At 42.7% G+C, this 16,649-nt stretch overlaps 1 protein-coding gene across 1 annotated transcript; it reads left to right on the top strand.

Annotated features, from left to right (window-relative positions):
- Positions 1-8,010: 8,010 nt before the first annotated feature.
- On the top strand, positions 8,011-10,428 carry LOC139746752 (actin-3-like). The gene is made up of 3 exons (XM_071658258.1): positions 8,011-8,156; positions 9,034-9,169; positions 9,314-10,428. The coding sequence occupies exons 2-3, from the start codon at positions 9,044-9,046 to the stop codon at positions 10,316-10,318; spliced, it is 1,131 nt and encodes a 376-aa protein (XP_071514359.1). The 5' UTR covers positions 8,011-8,156; positions 9,034-9,043; the 3' UTR covers positions 10,319-10,428.
- The last annotated feature ends 6,221 nt before the right edge of the window (positions 10,429-16,649 follow it).

Genomic DNA, 16,649 nt, shown 5'->3' with positions numbered 1-16,649 from the left:
TGCACACATTCGAGGAACTGGTGGTGCCTTTAGTGTCTCCCTGTCTCTATGAACACCTACGTAGCCCCAGCCTACCAGCCTATCTCCCTTGTCTCTCTCCGTCTCCCTCCCTCACCATCCTTAGTATTCGCTTATTTGCCATCAATATCAAATACCCCCTGCAAGAACTACAACACCCGATTCCACCTCATGCAACAACACCTTCCGAGTTGGCAACATCTCGAGAGCTGGCTGGGGAGGAATCAGCCCGCGGCTTACGGGTGCACGTGACGAGCTGCTTGCTCCAAGCAACAGCACACGAGCGTCATCATGATGGGGCGGGCGAGCGAGCGCAGCACACACACACACACACACACACACACACATTGCACCTTGATCATCGTCCGTGATAATGCAACCACAGTGACTTCACTGTCACACGAACTGCATATCAGTGTGGGAAAACCCCCTCCCCACGCCGTTAGGAAGACGGGTCGCGTTGTCAAAATACGTTTCCTGTTCATTAAGGAGACAACGGTAACAAACGGGTACATCTACATGTAAACGGATAATATTCCCGAGTCTTTATTACCGTTGTTAACCCTATAAAAGGATCGCTGGGAGAGGGATTCAGATGTCATCACCACACGGGGCTGCGATCAGAAAATACCGCCACATTTGAGGCAGTCAGCCTCTCGGGCGTTCCCTTCATTGACCCCCCTCCCCGCTCCCCCAGCCACCGTGTATATGTTCCCTTCATTGAACCCCCTCCCCAGCCACCGTGTATATGTTCCCTTCATTGAACCCCCTCCCCAGCTACCGTGTATATGATTCCCATGTTCTATTCTCTCGTCTACGTCTGCCTTAGCGACTCGTGTGTGAAATCTTCCCACAAGTCTCGGTTTTCTGTGTGGCACTCCATCTGCCATTCTCTTACACTGATGACTTTTCGTTCTCCATCCTTTACGTTTCCTTGTTTTACTCCGTCTACTTATCTAAGTTTACTTCAGCTCCTCTCACGTACTTACTTATACTTAATACATGAAACCAAAGACATAATAAGTCTTCCAAGCCTCTGCATTATCATGCTGTCAAATCTTATAAAATCCTTATATATCTAAGGGAGAAAGAATACTTCCCACGTATTCCCTGTGTGTCGTACAAGGCGACTAAAAGGGGAGGGAGCGGGGGGCTGGAAATCCTCCCCTCTCTTTTTTTTCTTTAATTTTCCAAAAGAAGGAACAGAGAAGGGGGCCAGGTGAGGATATTCCCTCAAAGGCCCAGTCCTCTGTTCTTAACGCTGCTTTGCTAACGCGGGAAATGGCCAATAGTACGAAAGAAAAAGAATCTAAACAAACATATAAATACCAAGGAAAATAGATCAGACATTGCAAAACAGGTCGATATCAAAAGCGATGAATCTCAAACACAGAATCAATGTAAATCCGGGTCGGTGAGCGGTGTAAACAGGGTTGTGATATACACTACCCATCACAACCGCAGGGGTAACAGGGTTGCGTCAATGGCCGCATGCTCCTGGTTGGCTCCACCACCACAGCGAACACGGTGTGTTCCTGCCGCTGACCACACCACCGCCATCAGCACAACCACACCCAGCGCATGACCGGTCATAACCCCCACCAGCCTCTCTCGCCCACCCCCACCCAACCCACATCACGATCCATTGATAACGCCAGGCGGTACATACATTCCTGGCCACCTCTGTCATCTAGATAAACCCCTGACCATCACACTACACCAACATAAAACCTCTCTCGCACATCAAAAGGCAAAACAATTAATCATATATGTACATATAAATTCTGATCGACCTTTCCCTTTCACTTTTCCTGCAGCGTAACACAACTCAGACGATATAATATACCTCTGGAAGCCTTCGCGTGACTCACTGCACTACGCTGGTGATCCACCGTCGTGTTCAATGTCCTTATATGGTCACGCCATCGTCTGTTGGCCATATATGGTAATGTTTGTAGCCAGCGGGGCGGGGCGGAGCGGGAGGCCGGCCGGGCGAAGAGCCAGTTTATCAGTCCTGATAAACTGGCTCCGACGCTGATTACACACACACACACACACACACACACATCAAGGTCTGATGATGATAAGATACGAGAAGAAAAATATTCGAGACACAGGTAGATTCAGTGAGCTCTCTGGTAACAACCTCTTAAAACGGAGGGTATGGGAAACCAGGAAACCAATGTCCCTAAATGCTTCACACAACACCGATCATAACGGTACAGACCTGAACAACAAACGGACCAATCAGACGCCAGTGAGGGTGCGACGTACCATGAGGCGTCATTCACCATACACAGACGTTAGAGGGTACGACACACACATGTAGGGGATGCCTGCCATCTGTGCAGTGGCCAGGGACGATACTGAAGAAGCAAATGAATAAAGATATTCAAACTTGGGTGACTGTGGACTAACCTCATGGAAAGTCCTGCAGACGCACAACTCATTAACGAAAGTGGATCACACACACACACACACACACCCGCGCGCGCGCTGCTCAGTAGTGTATCACAAGACTGTGGAGGGTTCTATCATGATTTAGGATATCATGTATATTTTCACCTTTGATATTCATTTTCCCCTCCCCAGTACTATGGGTCAGGTCAGGTATACACAGTCGCCCTACATATCCTCAACCCAGACCCAGTGTGGAAGAAGTGAAACATGGATTACTACACCCACTTATGTACGTGTTTGCTTCCATTTTCCACTTTCCACCTCAAGTCGATCCGTCAAGTGAGGCCATTGTCTCTCCACTCACCGAATGCTTCCACTGTAGCTCATGCCCATCCACACCCCTATAGCATCTTCCATCTGAAATACCCCCCTTGCCTTAATCAATTCTCTGCGTCTATCCACATCAACATGGCCTCCAACCCAGGACGTCTCCCAGGACACAGTAGGATGGAGCCAAATCAACCAAGTTTCCAACCCAGGACGTCTCCCAGGACACAGTAGGATGGAGCAAAATCAACCGGGTTTCCAACCCAGGGTGTCTCCCAGGACACAATAGGATGGAGCCAAACCAACCTGGTTTCCAACCCAGGACGTTTCCCAGGACACAGTAGGATGGAGCAAAATCAACCTGGCCTCCAACCCAGGACGTCTCCCAGGACAAAGTAGAATGAAGCCACATCAACCTGGCCTCCAACCCAGGACGTCTCCCAGGACACAGAAAGATGGAGCCAAATCAACTTGGCCTCCAACACGGGTCGGGCACCATCTAGCTAGGGTCCATTCCCTCCCAGTTAGCCACATTCCTCCATGATAATTTACGTAATCCTCGATGACGAATCAAACTTTCATACTTCTTGTGGAATAAAGCTTCCGAACTTCCTAAGGATGTCAATAAAAACTTCCGAACTTCGTGAAGATGCCAATGAAAAACTTCTTAACTTCCTAAGGATGTCAATAAAAACTTCCGAACTTCCTAAAGATGCCAATGAAAAACTTTTTAACTTCCTAAGGGTGTCAATAAAAACTTCCGAACTTCCTAAAGATGTCAATAAAAACTTACGAACTTCCTAAGGATGTCAATAAAAACTTCCGAACTTCCTAAGGATGTCAATAAAAACTTCCAAACTTCCTAAGGATGTCAATAAAAACTTCCGAACTTCCTAAAGATGTCAATAAAAACTTACGAACTTCCTAAGGATGTCAATAAAAACTTCCAAACTTCCTAAGGATGTCAATAAAAACTTCCAAACTTCCTAAGGATGTCAATAAAAACTTCCAAACTTCCTAAGGATGTCAATAAAAAACTTCCGAACTTCCTAAGGATGTCAATAAAAACTTTCCGAACTTCCTAAAGATGCCAGTGAAAAACTTCTTAACTTCCTGAGGATGTCAATAAAAACTTACCGAACTTCCTAAAGATGCCAATGAAAAACTTCTTAACTTCCTAAGGATATCAATACAAACTCCCGAACTTCCTAAAGATCCCAATGAAAAACTTCTTAACTTCCTAAGAATGTCAATGAAAAACTTCTTAACTTCCTAAGAATGTCAATAAAAACTTCCAACTTCCTAAAGATGTCAATAAAAACTTTTGAACTTCCTGAAGAGAGTCATGTTTCATTCAGGTATCCTCATTGCTACATTCAACTTCAAAATGAAAGAAAGACATCATAAGATATCCTGTAATCCTCAAAAGAGAGAGAAAGGGGAACAAAAGGAGAATTGCAAAAACACTGCCTAGCCTCCTCTACCAGTCCAAAAGACACAGAATAGTGCAAAGTGCCATTGTCATAAAAGCATAAAGCCAAACTTTAATGATATAAAAAAATACAAAGGAATTCAAACGGCAACAGACCTTTGGGTCCTTTCGAGGCTGTTTGTGACAGTGGAACAATGTATATGTATCTATACATATTGTATTCCTGAGAAATTATATGGGAGGATATTGATTGAGAGGGTGAAGGCATGTACAGAGCATCAGACTGGGGAAGAGCAGTGTGGTTTCAGAAGTGGTAGAGGATGTGTGGATCAGGTGTTTGCTTTGAAGAATGTAAGTGAGAAATACTTAGAAAAGCAAATGGATTTGTATGTAGCATTTATTGATCTGGAGAAGGCATATGATAGAGGTGATAGAGATGCTCTGTGGAAGGTATTAAGAATATATGGTGTGGGGGGAAAGTTGTTAGAAGCAGTGAAAAGTTTTTAGCGAGGATGTAAGGCATGTGTACGAGTAGGAAGAGAGGCAAGTGATTGGTTCTCAGTGAAAGTCGATTTGCGGCAGGGGTGCAAGGTGTCTCCATGGTTGTTTAATTTGTTTATATATGGGGTTGTTAGGGAGGTGAATGCAAGAGTTTTGGAAAGAGGGGCAAGTGTGCAGTCTGTTGTGGATGAGAGAGCTTGGGAAGTGAGTCAGTTGATGTTCGCTGATGATACAGCGCTAGTGGCTGATTCGGGTGAGACACTGCAAAAGCTGGTGACTGAGTTTGATAAAGCGTGTGAAAGAAGGAAGCTGAAGTAAATGTGAATAAGAGCAAGGTGATTAGGTACAGTAAGGTTGAGGGACAAGTCAACTGGGAGGTAAGTTTGACTGGAGAAAAACTGGAGGAAGTGAAGTATTTCAGATATCTGGGAGTGTATTTGGCAGCGGATGAAACCATGGAAGCAGAAGTGAGTCATAGGGTGGGAGAGGGGGGCGAAAGTTCTGGGAGCGTTGAAAAATGTATGGAAGGCGAGAACGTTATCTCGGAAAGCACAAATGGGTATGTTTGAAGGAATAGTGGTTCCAACAATGCTATATGGGTGCGAGACGTGGGCTATAGATAGAGTTGTGCGGAGGAGGGTGGGTGTGATGGAAATGAGATGTTTGAGGACAATATGTGGTGCGAGGGGGTTTGATCGAGTAAGTAATGAAAGGGTAAGAGAGATGTGTGGTAATGAAAAGAGTGTGGTTGAGAGAGCAGAAGAGGGTGTTCTGAAATGGTTGGGTCAAATGGAGAGAATGAGTGAGGAAAGATCGACAGAGAGGATATATGTGTCAGAGGTGGAGGGAACGAGGAGAAGTGGGAGACCAAATTGGAGGTGGAAAGATGGAGTGGAAAAGATTTTGAGAGCAACGTAGCCTCATTACTTCCGTCGAGCTTCACCAGACGGGCTGGGCCTCACCAGTCTAGCCAGCCCGGTCGATGCGAAGAAAAGCCCTCGACATGCGATCTTGAGGCAGGATGTGTGAAGATGAGGGTGTGTGGCGGGCGGGGGGTAGTGTCAGGAAGATAGGGCCTATACAGCCGCACCCTTGACTCTGCCGCTACATACAGGTCACCAGGTAGGTCAGCGGTGTGGCAAGAGAGTGTGTGAGAGAGAGAGAGAGAGAGAGAGAGATAACACCCTAGATAACTGACGAATGTGGGACGTTGGCTCACCTGACTGATAAATCCTCAACAGCCACACAAGACAATTAACGACATATCTCGGCACCCTCAGGTAGCGCCCTGTAACAGTAGCTAAAAGACTTTTTCAAAAGTCTTAGATTTCTACCCTGACTCTAAACCAACGTAGCCTAAAAAAGTATCGAGGACCCTATAAACACAGCTCAAACTAATAGCCTGAAGAATCGGAACCTGTAACCAGCAGGCGTGTATGTAATGGAGTTTACTCGGGGCGAATATGAAGCTCCTACAGTAATATCTTAGCGTCCTCATTTCCAGCTAGGCTCCTGATGTCTTGGTCCCGTAGGCTGCTGATGTTTTGGGGTTTATAAGATGTTACCGCAACGGCCGTTCATACAATGCAGCTGCTTCTAAACTTGCTGGCTCTTGCGGAGGTGTGTTCTACACTGAGCTAAACTGCCTCCTACACAGCTGCTACCTTGGCCTTCTATAGCTGGTAACCAGGATTTGAGGCGTCTGCTACCCCGGGTCTTTCGACCTACGACACTCTGAGCCTCACACTCGGCTGACCAGGTACTTCAGACATTTAATAATTCGGGCCCTGAAGTGCCATCCCGACTGCAGCTAGTCTCGGTCCTGCCTCAGCCCTAACCAGGATTCTAGACAAGTCCTACTGTAGCTCCATGACTGCCACCACCTCTAGGCTCTTTACTGCTGCATCTTGGGCTTAAACTGTTGCTGGTCGATACTACAGCAGGCCCTGGGCCTAAGACTGCCCCATCCGTGGCTTGCTACTGCTACCCTAAATCCCATACTGCCTATATCCTATTCCCTATACTACTCTGAGCCCGACACCTGTGCTATCCTAAGTGAGGTCTGTACACAAGCACCTGCTCAGGCTAACATGACAATCTATGTGATAATGACAAGCTTGGGTAGGCACAAGACCGGATGCACACTTATGACTCAGTTATCACAACACTTTCCAGATGACTGTAGCTTACATGCATAGGAAATAAGCTCCAGAGCAAGCAAGTTATATACTTTTGCCAGTGCATCTTCCCCCAAGAATATGAAAATACTGCAAAAATATTTAAAACAATAAATAAATACTGTACTATGTACTGTTTTGAAACGTAAATAACAGTCGTTTCATGATCATCATGGCCCCAAAGTTGCCTCCCTTTTTCGTATGTTATGATTTGCATGGTGTGTAACAGTCCCATACGAATAAAGTTATAGATTGGTGGGTTGTGTCATTTTGGGCCTCAGGCCTAAATAACCGCTAGGTTCAGTGAGACCATCAACGTCTTCTTTTGTGCTACCAAACGTTGAAAAAAAATTAACAGCAAGTGTTACCAGATAATTCTAACACACACACACACACACACACACACACACACTGCATATATGTCTCGCTAGTTCCCGTCAAATTGTAATCTTACACAAAAAAGACAAATACAAGATCTATAAGCAGTCCCTTAATGTACGAAAACAGACTTACGCAGTTCACAGTCTTATTACAACGATCTCTTTATGACGAGTCTGTAGAAATAACTATATTCCTCCAGTTTTTATACGTGTGGGGAATATCAAGAAGTGTGTATGGTGTGATAACCTGACATATATGAAGTATATACCTGTTCAAAACGTCAAAAAGTGGAGGTTTAACTTGGAAACTGACGGCCCCAATTAATAGCCCCGGCATTTGATAGGCTTTAAGCCCAAATACACAACTATCTATCTACACATCATCCACAAACCAACATATGAGTTATTGATATACATATGAATATGTCGATACTTATGTATTTCTTGTACACTGATGTGAATTCATAACCTGTATGATGACGGTGTCAGTTGGAAGTCGATATGAATGTACAACATATATGTCTTGCATGTTCGCGTGTATGTATAACTCGAATGTTGATATCTGTATTCAATGAATGAATGGCCCAGGTTAGGTATGTTTGACTTTTACGTAACATTTCTGGTTTGACTGACAACGCAAACGGGTCGACAGCCCCTCCCCTTAATTACATACAATTAGAAAATACTCCTACACTTCCTACATTTACCGGAGACGTGTCATTCGTCTTCGTGGTGATAGAAAAAAAAAATTGAATGACACCATACGTCCATTTCCCGTGATGACGTCAGGTTTCCGCCGTCCCTGGTATATAAAGGGTAGCGAAGCAGGGGGAAGACGGGTAGTCACCGACCAGCCATCAGCGGAACATTACAGAACGCCATCACCGCAACTTTTCCACTCTTATCAAACTCTCATTATCGGTAAGACTTTTAATAAGGTGTCGTCACTTAAGGTATAGCTCACGTTAACGTAACGCTATTCGCAAGCAATTCACAAATATGTTAAATTGCAATCCATGGGTTATCTAACCTTACCTCCCCATGGAGAGGAACCGTGTCCTTCATATTTTATATCATTCTTATCGACACTTCAGATTGACAACCGATGTTCATAATACTCTTGACATTACTAGATAAACATAAGGGAAGACTGAGTAGTTTTAGTTGAATAATGGTCGTGGATATCCTGCTTGGGAAGCTTTCCTTTCGAAAACTGACTGGAAGAAGCCATCGCGGTTAGGATACGCAACGTATGCCACTTCGGCTGCGCTACGTATGCTGGGATAGGCTGCGCTACGTATGCTGGGTTAGGCTACGCTACATATGCTAGGTTAGGCTATGCTACATATGCCAGGTTAGGCTACGTTAGGCAAGGTCTCCCCCATAATCTTCTTCCTGAGAAAAGTTCAAAGATATTTTAAAGTCGGCGACATGCAGGAGCGAGACACCTTGGCGACTCTTACGTTGACTTGGCATGGTGTCTGAGTAAGAGCATTTTCTTACATATTCTTTCGTTTACTTTCTTGCGGTAAGAGCAACAAATACAGCGCCTCCAAAGAACAGTATCTAGCAAATAAGACCCTATTATCCTAAGCCTATAGTATACTATGTTCCTACAAACTCGCTTGACTTACAAGTAGACCATACTATTTATATGCCACGAAAATACGCTTATCATACTTTACCGAAGCACAGTAAAGTACCGATTAGTGATTAAAAGGAGTGGAGGAGAAAGAAGAATAACTTCGCGATCATAACCTTCCCAATCTAAATTTCTGGCGTTTCTTAACCACTACAGTGCCATCAAGATGTGTGACGACGAGGTTGCTGCCCTGGTTGTGGACAATGGCTCCGGCATGTGCAAGGCTGGTTTTGCCGGGGATGACGCCCCCCGTGCTGTCTTCCCATCCATCGTCGGCCGACCCCGCCACCAGGTGAGTTATTGTTCAAATACGGAAGAAAAATACCGAGGTATCATGACCATACTTAAAAGTGAGCAGCCATCTGTAACCCTATAATTCACTGATTTTCATGACATAAACGTGGAAGTCGTCGATCATCATCTCTACATTTTTTAGGGTGTGATGGTCGGTATGGGCCAGAAGGACTCCTATGTAGGTGACGAGGCACAGAGCAAGCGTGGTATCCTGACCCTGAAATATCCTATCGAGCACGGTATTGTCACTAACTGGGACGACATGGAAAAGATCTGGCATCATACCTTCTACAATGAGCTTCGTGTCGCACCTGAAGAACACCCTGTTCTACTGACAGAGGCTCCCCTCAACCCCAAGGCCAACCGTGAAAAGATGACCCAGATCATGTTCGAGACCTTCAACACCCCTGCCATGTACGTATCCATCCAGGCTGTGCTCTCCCTGTACGCCTCCGGTCGTACCACTGGTATTGTGCTGGACTCTGGTGATGGCGTCTCTCACACAGTCCCCATCTACGAGGGTTATGCTCTTCCTCATGCTATTCTGCGTCTGGATTTGGCTGGACGTGACCTTACCGACTACCTCATGACAATCCTCACCGAGAGAGGCTACACCTTCACAACCACCGCCGAGCGAGAAATCGTTCGCGACATCAAGGAGAAACTGTGCTACGTCGCCCTCGACTTCGAAGAGGAAATGGCTACCTCGACACAGTCTTCATCCCTCGAGAAGTCCTACGAGCTTCCTGACGGCCAGGTGATCACCATCGGCAACGAGAGGTTCCGCTGTCCTGAGGCTCTCTTCCAGCCTTCCTTCCTGGGTATGGAAAATGCTGGTATCCACGAGACCACATACAATTCCATCATGAAGTGTGACGTCGATATCCGTAAGGACCTGTACGCAAATACTGTAATGTCTGGTGGCACCACTATGTACCCAGGAATTGCCGATAGGATGCAGAAGGAAATTACTACGCTAGCACCATCCACCATGAAGATTAAGATCATTGCTCCACCTGAACGCAAGTACTCTGTATGGATCGGCGGTTCTATCTTGGCTTCCCTGTCAACCTTCCAGCAAATGTGGATCAGCAAGCAAGAATATGACGAATCTGGCCCAGGCATCGTTCACAGGAAGTGCTTCTAAACACTTCATGGCTTCATGACATAATTACAGACCCGCTCTACTCTAACTTATACCACAGCTTTGCGTTTAGTTGTTAAGGACAAAACTAGAATAAATAAGTTTTTGTACTATTCATTCTTCTCAATTCCCTACGAATTCACTTACTTTTCCAATGTCACCAATTACACATTGAGAGTTACACTGTACATCATACGTTCAAAGCAAATGTGTCAAAAAGGCAGGAATGGTGTTCATGTACGAATGGGGGGGTATGCCAAAACCCATCACGGGGATGTACAGTATACAGAGAGGCCAAGATCACAGATAAGACATTGAGACCTGACGCCAGGCTAAATCTAGAGGACGTATGTGATGGGAGCTATTTACATATGAACTTCAAACCGCTTACCCTAACCTAACCCAACAAGAGAGACGTAAAGCATCCAGAAAATCGTCTCCGGAGGCAATACAACAGAAATCTTGTACTAGTAATTCAACAATCTTCGATAACCTGAACAAATTTCTTGGTTAATAAAACCTTCATATTCATACGATTTATACAAAATTCCAGAGAGAATTTTCAGTGCCGTTAAACTGCTGTTCGAGCTTACATGCAGCACAGAATGATGCTTTGGTTCCGAATCTATCGTCTTAAGCAATTCTGACGCTACAACTTTGAGAAAGACAAGAAAACTAAATGGACTGGCAGCATAACGATGTTTTAAACAGCCCCTCTACGAAAAACTGATGCGTTCTCTAACAAAAATCCACGAAAAGTCTAATAAAGTTTGGACAATATATTAGAAGCTCGATTAAAAAAAAAAATGGGTTTATAAAAGTCTGCACTCATGATTGACGGACAAAAAGGTGAATGACTCAAATGATTAATTAAGAATATAATATTGGAACACTGAAATAACTCGTTTGCAGACTTGACGAATCCAAAAACTATAAAATCAGTGAAATGATAGAAAGTCACTACCTAATAATAAACAACCTACTTATACCACACAACCTTGTTGTCAACCCTTAGGTACCCTTGTGCGACCGGAAACAGCACATTTGCACTCTCTACATAACTTGACTTGCAAGAGGTCACAGTGGTGCGCGTGATCTATAATATAATATATAACATATATCTTATTCTCCCCTTAAAGTGTAATGCACGAGAGCATATATATATATATATATATATATATATATATATATATATATATATATATATATATATATATATATATGGGAAACGAGTAATGTCCTGAAGCACCAGAAATGTGGGAGAGTGAGTACTAAATGACTAGCTTGAAAATCATTAAGATCAAGTCATAACGTACTTGGGAGAGATCACGGGCACCAAGTGCAAGAAGACGCAGCGAGCATGGACAGGGATGCAAAGATATAAAACATCCAAGAAATTTTGACGAAATACAAAGAAAAAAAATGAAATACAAAAAAGAAGGAAGGTTGAACTGACTGCAAGATGGTGCCATCCGAAATAATGTGGAGTGGCTGAAGGCATGTCTACCACTGACCTTGGACAAGAGAAAGAATTCTTTGGTATCCGACTTCTAGCTACTCAGGAAAGAAACATGCCCTCTAAATACCTGGTGAAGTCTGTAACGTTTCTACGTAGTATTAATCATCTGGCGTACATTGCTCTTCCACTTACTATGTGTTGCTCGTACCCTCAAGACGGTCACTGGGAGCAGCAGAAATACTGGAAAGAAAAAAATAATGTTAAATCTAACCGATACAGCCTACAAATTATATTACAGAACTTATTACAGAGGAAATTGATGAAACTGTCAAAGTAATTCAAAGCTGATTGTAAACCATCACATAATACATGAGATTCATGTACACTTAAGGACTAGTGAGTAACGGAAGTACATATTGTGGGACTGGTTGGTTGCGCGCTGCAACAGACTTTGTGAACTGCCAGCAAGGTGTATTTGTCCTGAGCCGTTTGATGTCTGTTCCAGTACTAACTGTTCCACAAAAACAAATGCTAAATTTCCCCGTTCCACTATGTTGCACAAAAACTACAGAGATTCTGTTTAAGGGAATGGGTAAAAAAAAAATGAACTTTAAGTGGTACGTAAGCAAAACTGAATTTTGAGTTATATATATATACATATATATATATATATATATATATATATATATATATATATATATATATATATATATATATATATATATATAACGATCAGATGAAGCCCAACATGTAATAGGCTTCTCTTCGCGACACACACACACACACACACACACACACATACACAGTTTCATCAGCCTTGTCTCAGTATTAAGCGGCTTATCAAGCTAATCCCCAAAGAATAAACCTTCGTAGATTGTCGCCTTTAGCATGATACTAAAGGCATGATATATCACCAAATACGGCGATATTCTTCGGGCGGGAAATTGAACTTACGTCACAGACACACGACGGGTGTTATGAGCTGATACGGACTGTTTTATTCGCCGGTAAACCACCTATCCGATGGTCAATTGATCGCCATCAGCAACGAGAGGTTCCGGTGTCCTGAGGCTCTCTGCCACCCCTAATCATTCCTAGGTATGGAAACTCACGGTATTCACGAGATCACCGACAACTCCATCATGAGGTGCGACGTCGATATCCGTAGAGGGACGTGTACGCAACTACCGTGATGGCTGGTGGCACCACAATGTAACCTGGTATACTGCTGACAGGTTGCAGAGGGAAAATCACTGCCGATATGAGTGAAAATCATCGCACCGCCAGAGCGATAGCACTCTGCATGGATCGGCGGTTATAAATACATTACCTTCCCACTCGCAAGATTATGTGGAATCTGGTCCTGGTATCGTTCACAGGAAGTATTTCTAATGCGAGGAGTCGGTAACAGCCTATCATGAAAACAGTAATTCATACCCGATGACAATTCATGTAAACCTAATTTTCTACGTTAATCGTCCTAGGCTGGCTGCGTTAATACTGGAGTTTTTTCCAGTTATTCCTAGGCTGACTGCGACGGACTAGGCTGCCTAGCCTAAGTCGTCCTTGGCTGGCTGCGTAAGTGCTGTAGTTTTCTTTATTAATCCTAGGCTGGTTGCGTAAGTACTAGTTCTCTTGGTTAATCATCTTTAAATCGTTAATATTGGATAATTATACATAAAAAAAACATCACAGCTAACACTGTACAGTAATGCATCCTTCAATCTCCATCGATTTTTGACATCAGAACTTATCAACTTTGTCACCTGTATAAAGCATAATGGACTCCACAAGCACCAGAATAAATAACATTATATTCCAACATTTAAATGTTTCCACATCCCAACTCTGAGGCAGTCGCTTCGTCGTTTTTCCAGATAAGCTTATACTAGGCTGAAGAAAAACGTATGGTTAAGAGGAAAAATTGACAGGATAAAAGAAAAAAAAAGTGTGAAGATGATATGGTATGTAGGATGTAAAAGCATACGAGGCAGTAAGCTGTAACTGCATATAACAATATTCGGGGAAATAGAAAACGAACAGACAACATGAACATGAAGGAAGAACAGTTTACTTACTTGACCATCAAGTGAAGCTGGGAAAATAAATAGACTGACATGCGTTTGCGGAGGCACTGAATAGCGAAGTAGAATTAATAGTACTGAGGATGGGTTGGTGTGAACAATATGCATTAAAATCACTTATCAAATTTTGACTTTTTTTCACGATTTTACGCATTGCCTTCCCAAAGTACAAGTCCTTAAATCATCCATCCTTAGAGCCGGATCGAAGATAACTTGCTTACACTAGTCTAATTCTCATTCTGAAATCTTGTTTAACATGATCGAGTTTCAAGTTTAAACAATGTTCCAAATCTTGTCAATCTCCTTTATTTCCCTGTAAGCAAGATATACCCACAGTTACATTAACTAAATGACTTTCACAAGTTTCCGTGCGGAGCTAAACTCGTAAATTGCCAGGCATTCATAAGCCCACACCTTCAATAATAATAATACTACTACTACTACTACTAATATATATATATATATATATATATATATATATATATATATATATATATACTTCAAGAAAAATACGTACGATTCACTTTGTAATGTCTAAAGCTATGAGGCAAGTTTTTATGTTTACAATACCATCACGGGAGGACAAGATGGGACCTTCTCAAGCTGAACTGTACACAGAAGAAACCGAGAGTAATATCTTATTCAAGCCTACAAATTCACGGCCTTTATGGGACAATGTAAAATTACGCAAAAAAGTGGTGTAGTCAACACTGCAGATGAAGCAAATGAATGTTCTTCTGCCACATAACTGTACTTGACTGGAAAAAAAATCTCAATACGTAATGATTCCTAATTCACGAATTAATTTAATCCTAGACTAAACTGGGATCTGCTAAACATGGGTAAAGTTATATTATACCTGCACAAACCCATCAACCTTTGCGTGTTTTAAAAGCTTCAATGAGGTAAAAATGACCAGCTGCCGGTATGACAGGTTGAACTCACATTTGTTGATAAACTCTGTGCAAGAGACGCCGATGCAATGGAATCTAATTGACATTTGCTGTATGATGCCAAGACTTCCTTCCTTCATACTGTTCAATCTTGCAAAATCTTGCACAATATATTATTTGATAAAATATTAAAATGCCAATGACGCTCAGCCCTAATTACTCTACAAGACAAGAATTTTCAGATAAAACGGAGATGAAATCTGCTCGCAATAAAACATTACATATTTCCATCACTTGCATGAAGATGCTTTAAGAAAGGATCTCATTAAATTAATGAACACACTAAAATTAATTCATGGTGAATATTACGACTTTGGGATGACGGGTGAATTTCTAAGTGGGGCAATGGTGATTTCGTGGGTCACCACGGGAATCCTAGTGTAAGTTTATTGCATGTATAGTCTAACAGACTTGCGAATTTTTAAGAGACGGTAAGCTCGTTTTTTTTTTTTTTTTTTTTTTTTTGGAAAGCTAGCATCACAGAAACTACCGAAATAAGGAAATGATCAAATCATACTCAGGACTTCCTCTCCCTATCATATCCTTGGGGTTCCATTGGCTTCCTCGTACTGAGAATTCCACCGCGCGTCAGATATCAACACCACATACTTAGGGATCTTCTGTCTTCTAGTCACCGTCACTATAGCCTCAAAAATTCCTTTACCATTCATTCCACATTCCACCATCATTCATTCAAGATTCCATCACCATCATCGTAGTCAAGATGCCATCACTGTTCTAAGGTTCCATTAACATATATACTCTGGGTTCCATCACCGTGCACATTGTTCATAAACAGAACTCAAAATCCCATCGCAATATATAAAAAAAAAATCCAAAACCACGCACTCACAATTCCATTATCACAAACTTGATATCATATCGGCCGTAAGTTCGTGAATTCATTATTCGTGGTCAAGATTCCACCTCATGCAGCAACATCTCTTAGGTTTTCACCACGTTACACAGAAGAATCCACTCATTATTACTAAGGTTTCCATCTTACTGAACTTATACACAGGACACGAAATCCCCAATATACGAGTGAAACTACAGTCGAAATTAGGTATTCAGCTGGCGAAAAATTGATGATTTCTAAACACGTCAGAATCAATCTTTACCATACCGCAACTCCAGTAAGAAATTCATTATAAGAACTATGCCAAATGGATACCTCACAAAGGCTCTTACGGTCTTAAAACTAACCTCGTAACTACAGGAACGCGGTTATGCTGGTTTCAATGAGCAGCGGTGATACAAGCGCTCACAAGCATTATACAAAATATTTGTATCGTAGGGAACGCCAAATCTCTTTCCAGACGCTCCTGGAGCCCAAAGCAGTGGCAGGAAAAGGTGAATTCCTTTGGGGCAAGTCTTTTAAAGAGGATGTAGTACTCCCCCCGTGATATAACCCTGCCAAAATGCCTTTGCACTCGCTGTGTAATCTCAAGCAGGCGGAGTTCAGTAACACCCCCTTATAGCATATGATATGTGTGTGTGTGTGTGTGTGTGTGTGGATGTTTGTGTGATTATTTGTGCAGACGCAATTTTATACGTGTGGGGCGTCATAACCTTTCATTTTCTATATCTTTTATTTACGCCCGCAGGATTCGAAGTTTCTTCAGTTAGCTTGTTCCACTGATCGACCACTCTGTTCAGAGTACACAGAAGTCTATGTATTCCTTTTTACTCGAAAACTGAACATTCTAAGCAAAGGTCTGTAGGTATCATGTTGTGTGTATGTAATATTTCCAATGAAGGTTGCTGGAGGAGCGAGCAGTGAGGCGTCAGCTTGCATATATATTACATAACTTTGCTCTTCAGATGTTGCAATAAAA

Source organism: Panulirus ornatus, chromosome 66 (genome assembly GCF_036320965.1).
Source record: "Panulirus ornatus isolate Po-2019 chromosome 66, ASM3632096v1, whole genome shotgun sequence".
Classification (NCBI taxonomy): Eukaryota; Metazoa; Arthropoda; class Malacostraca; order Decapoda; family Palinuridae; genus Panulirus; species Panulirus ornatus.
The sequence above is the reverse complement of the archived record's forward strand: the minus strand, read 5'-3'. Positions and strand labels throughout refer to the sequence as shown.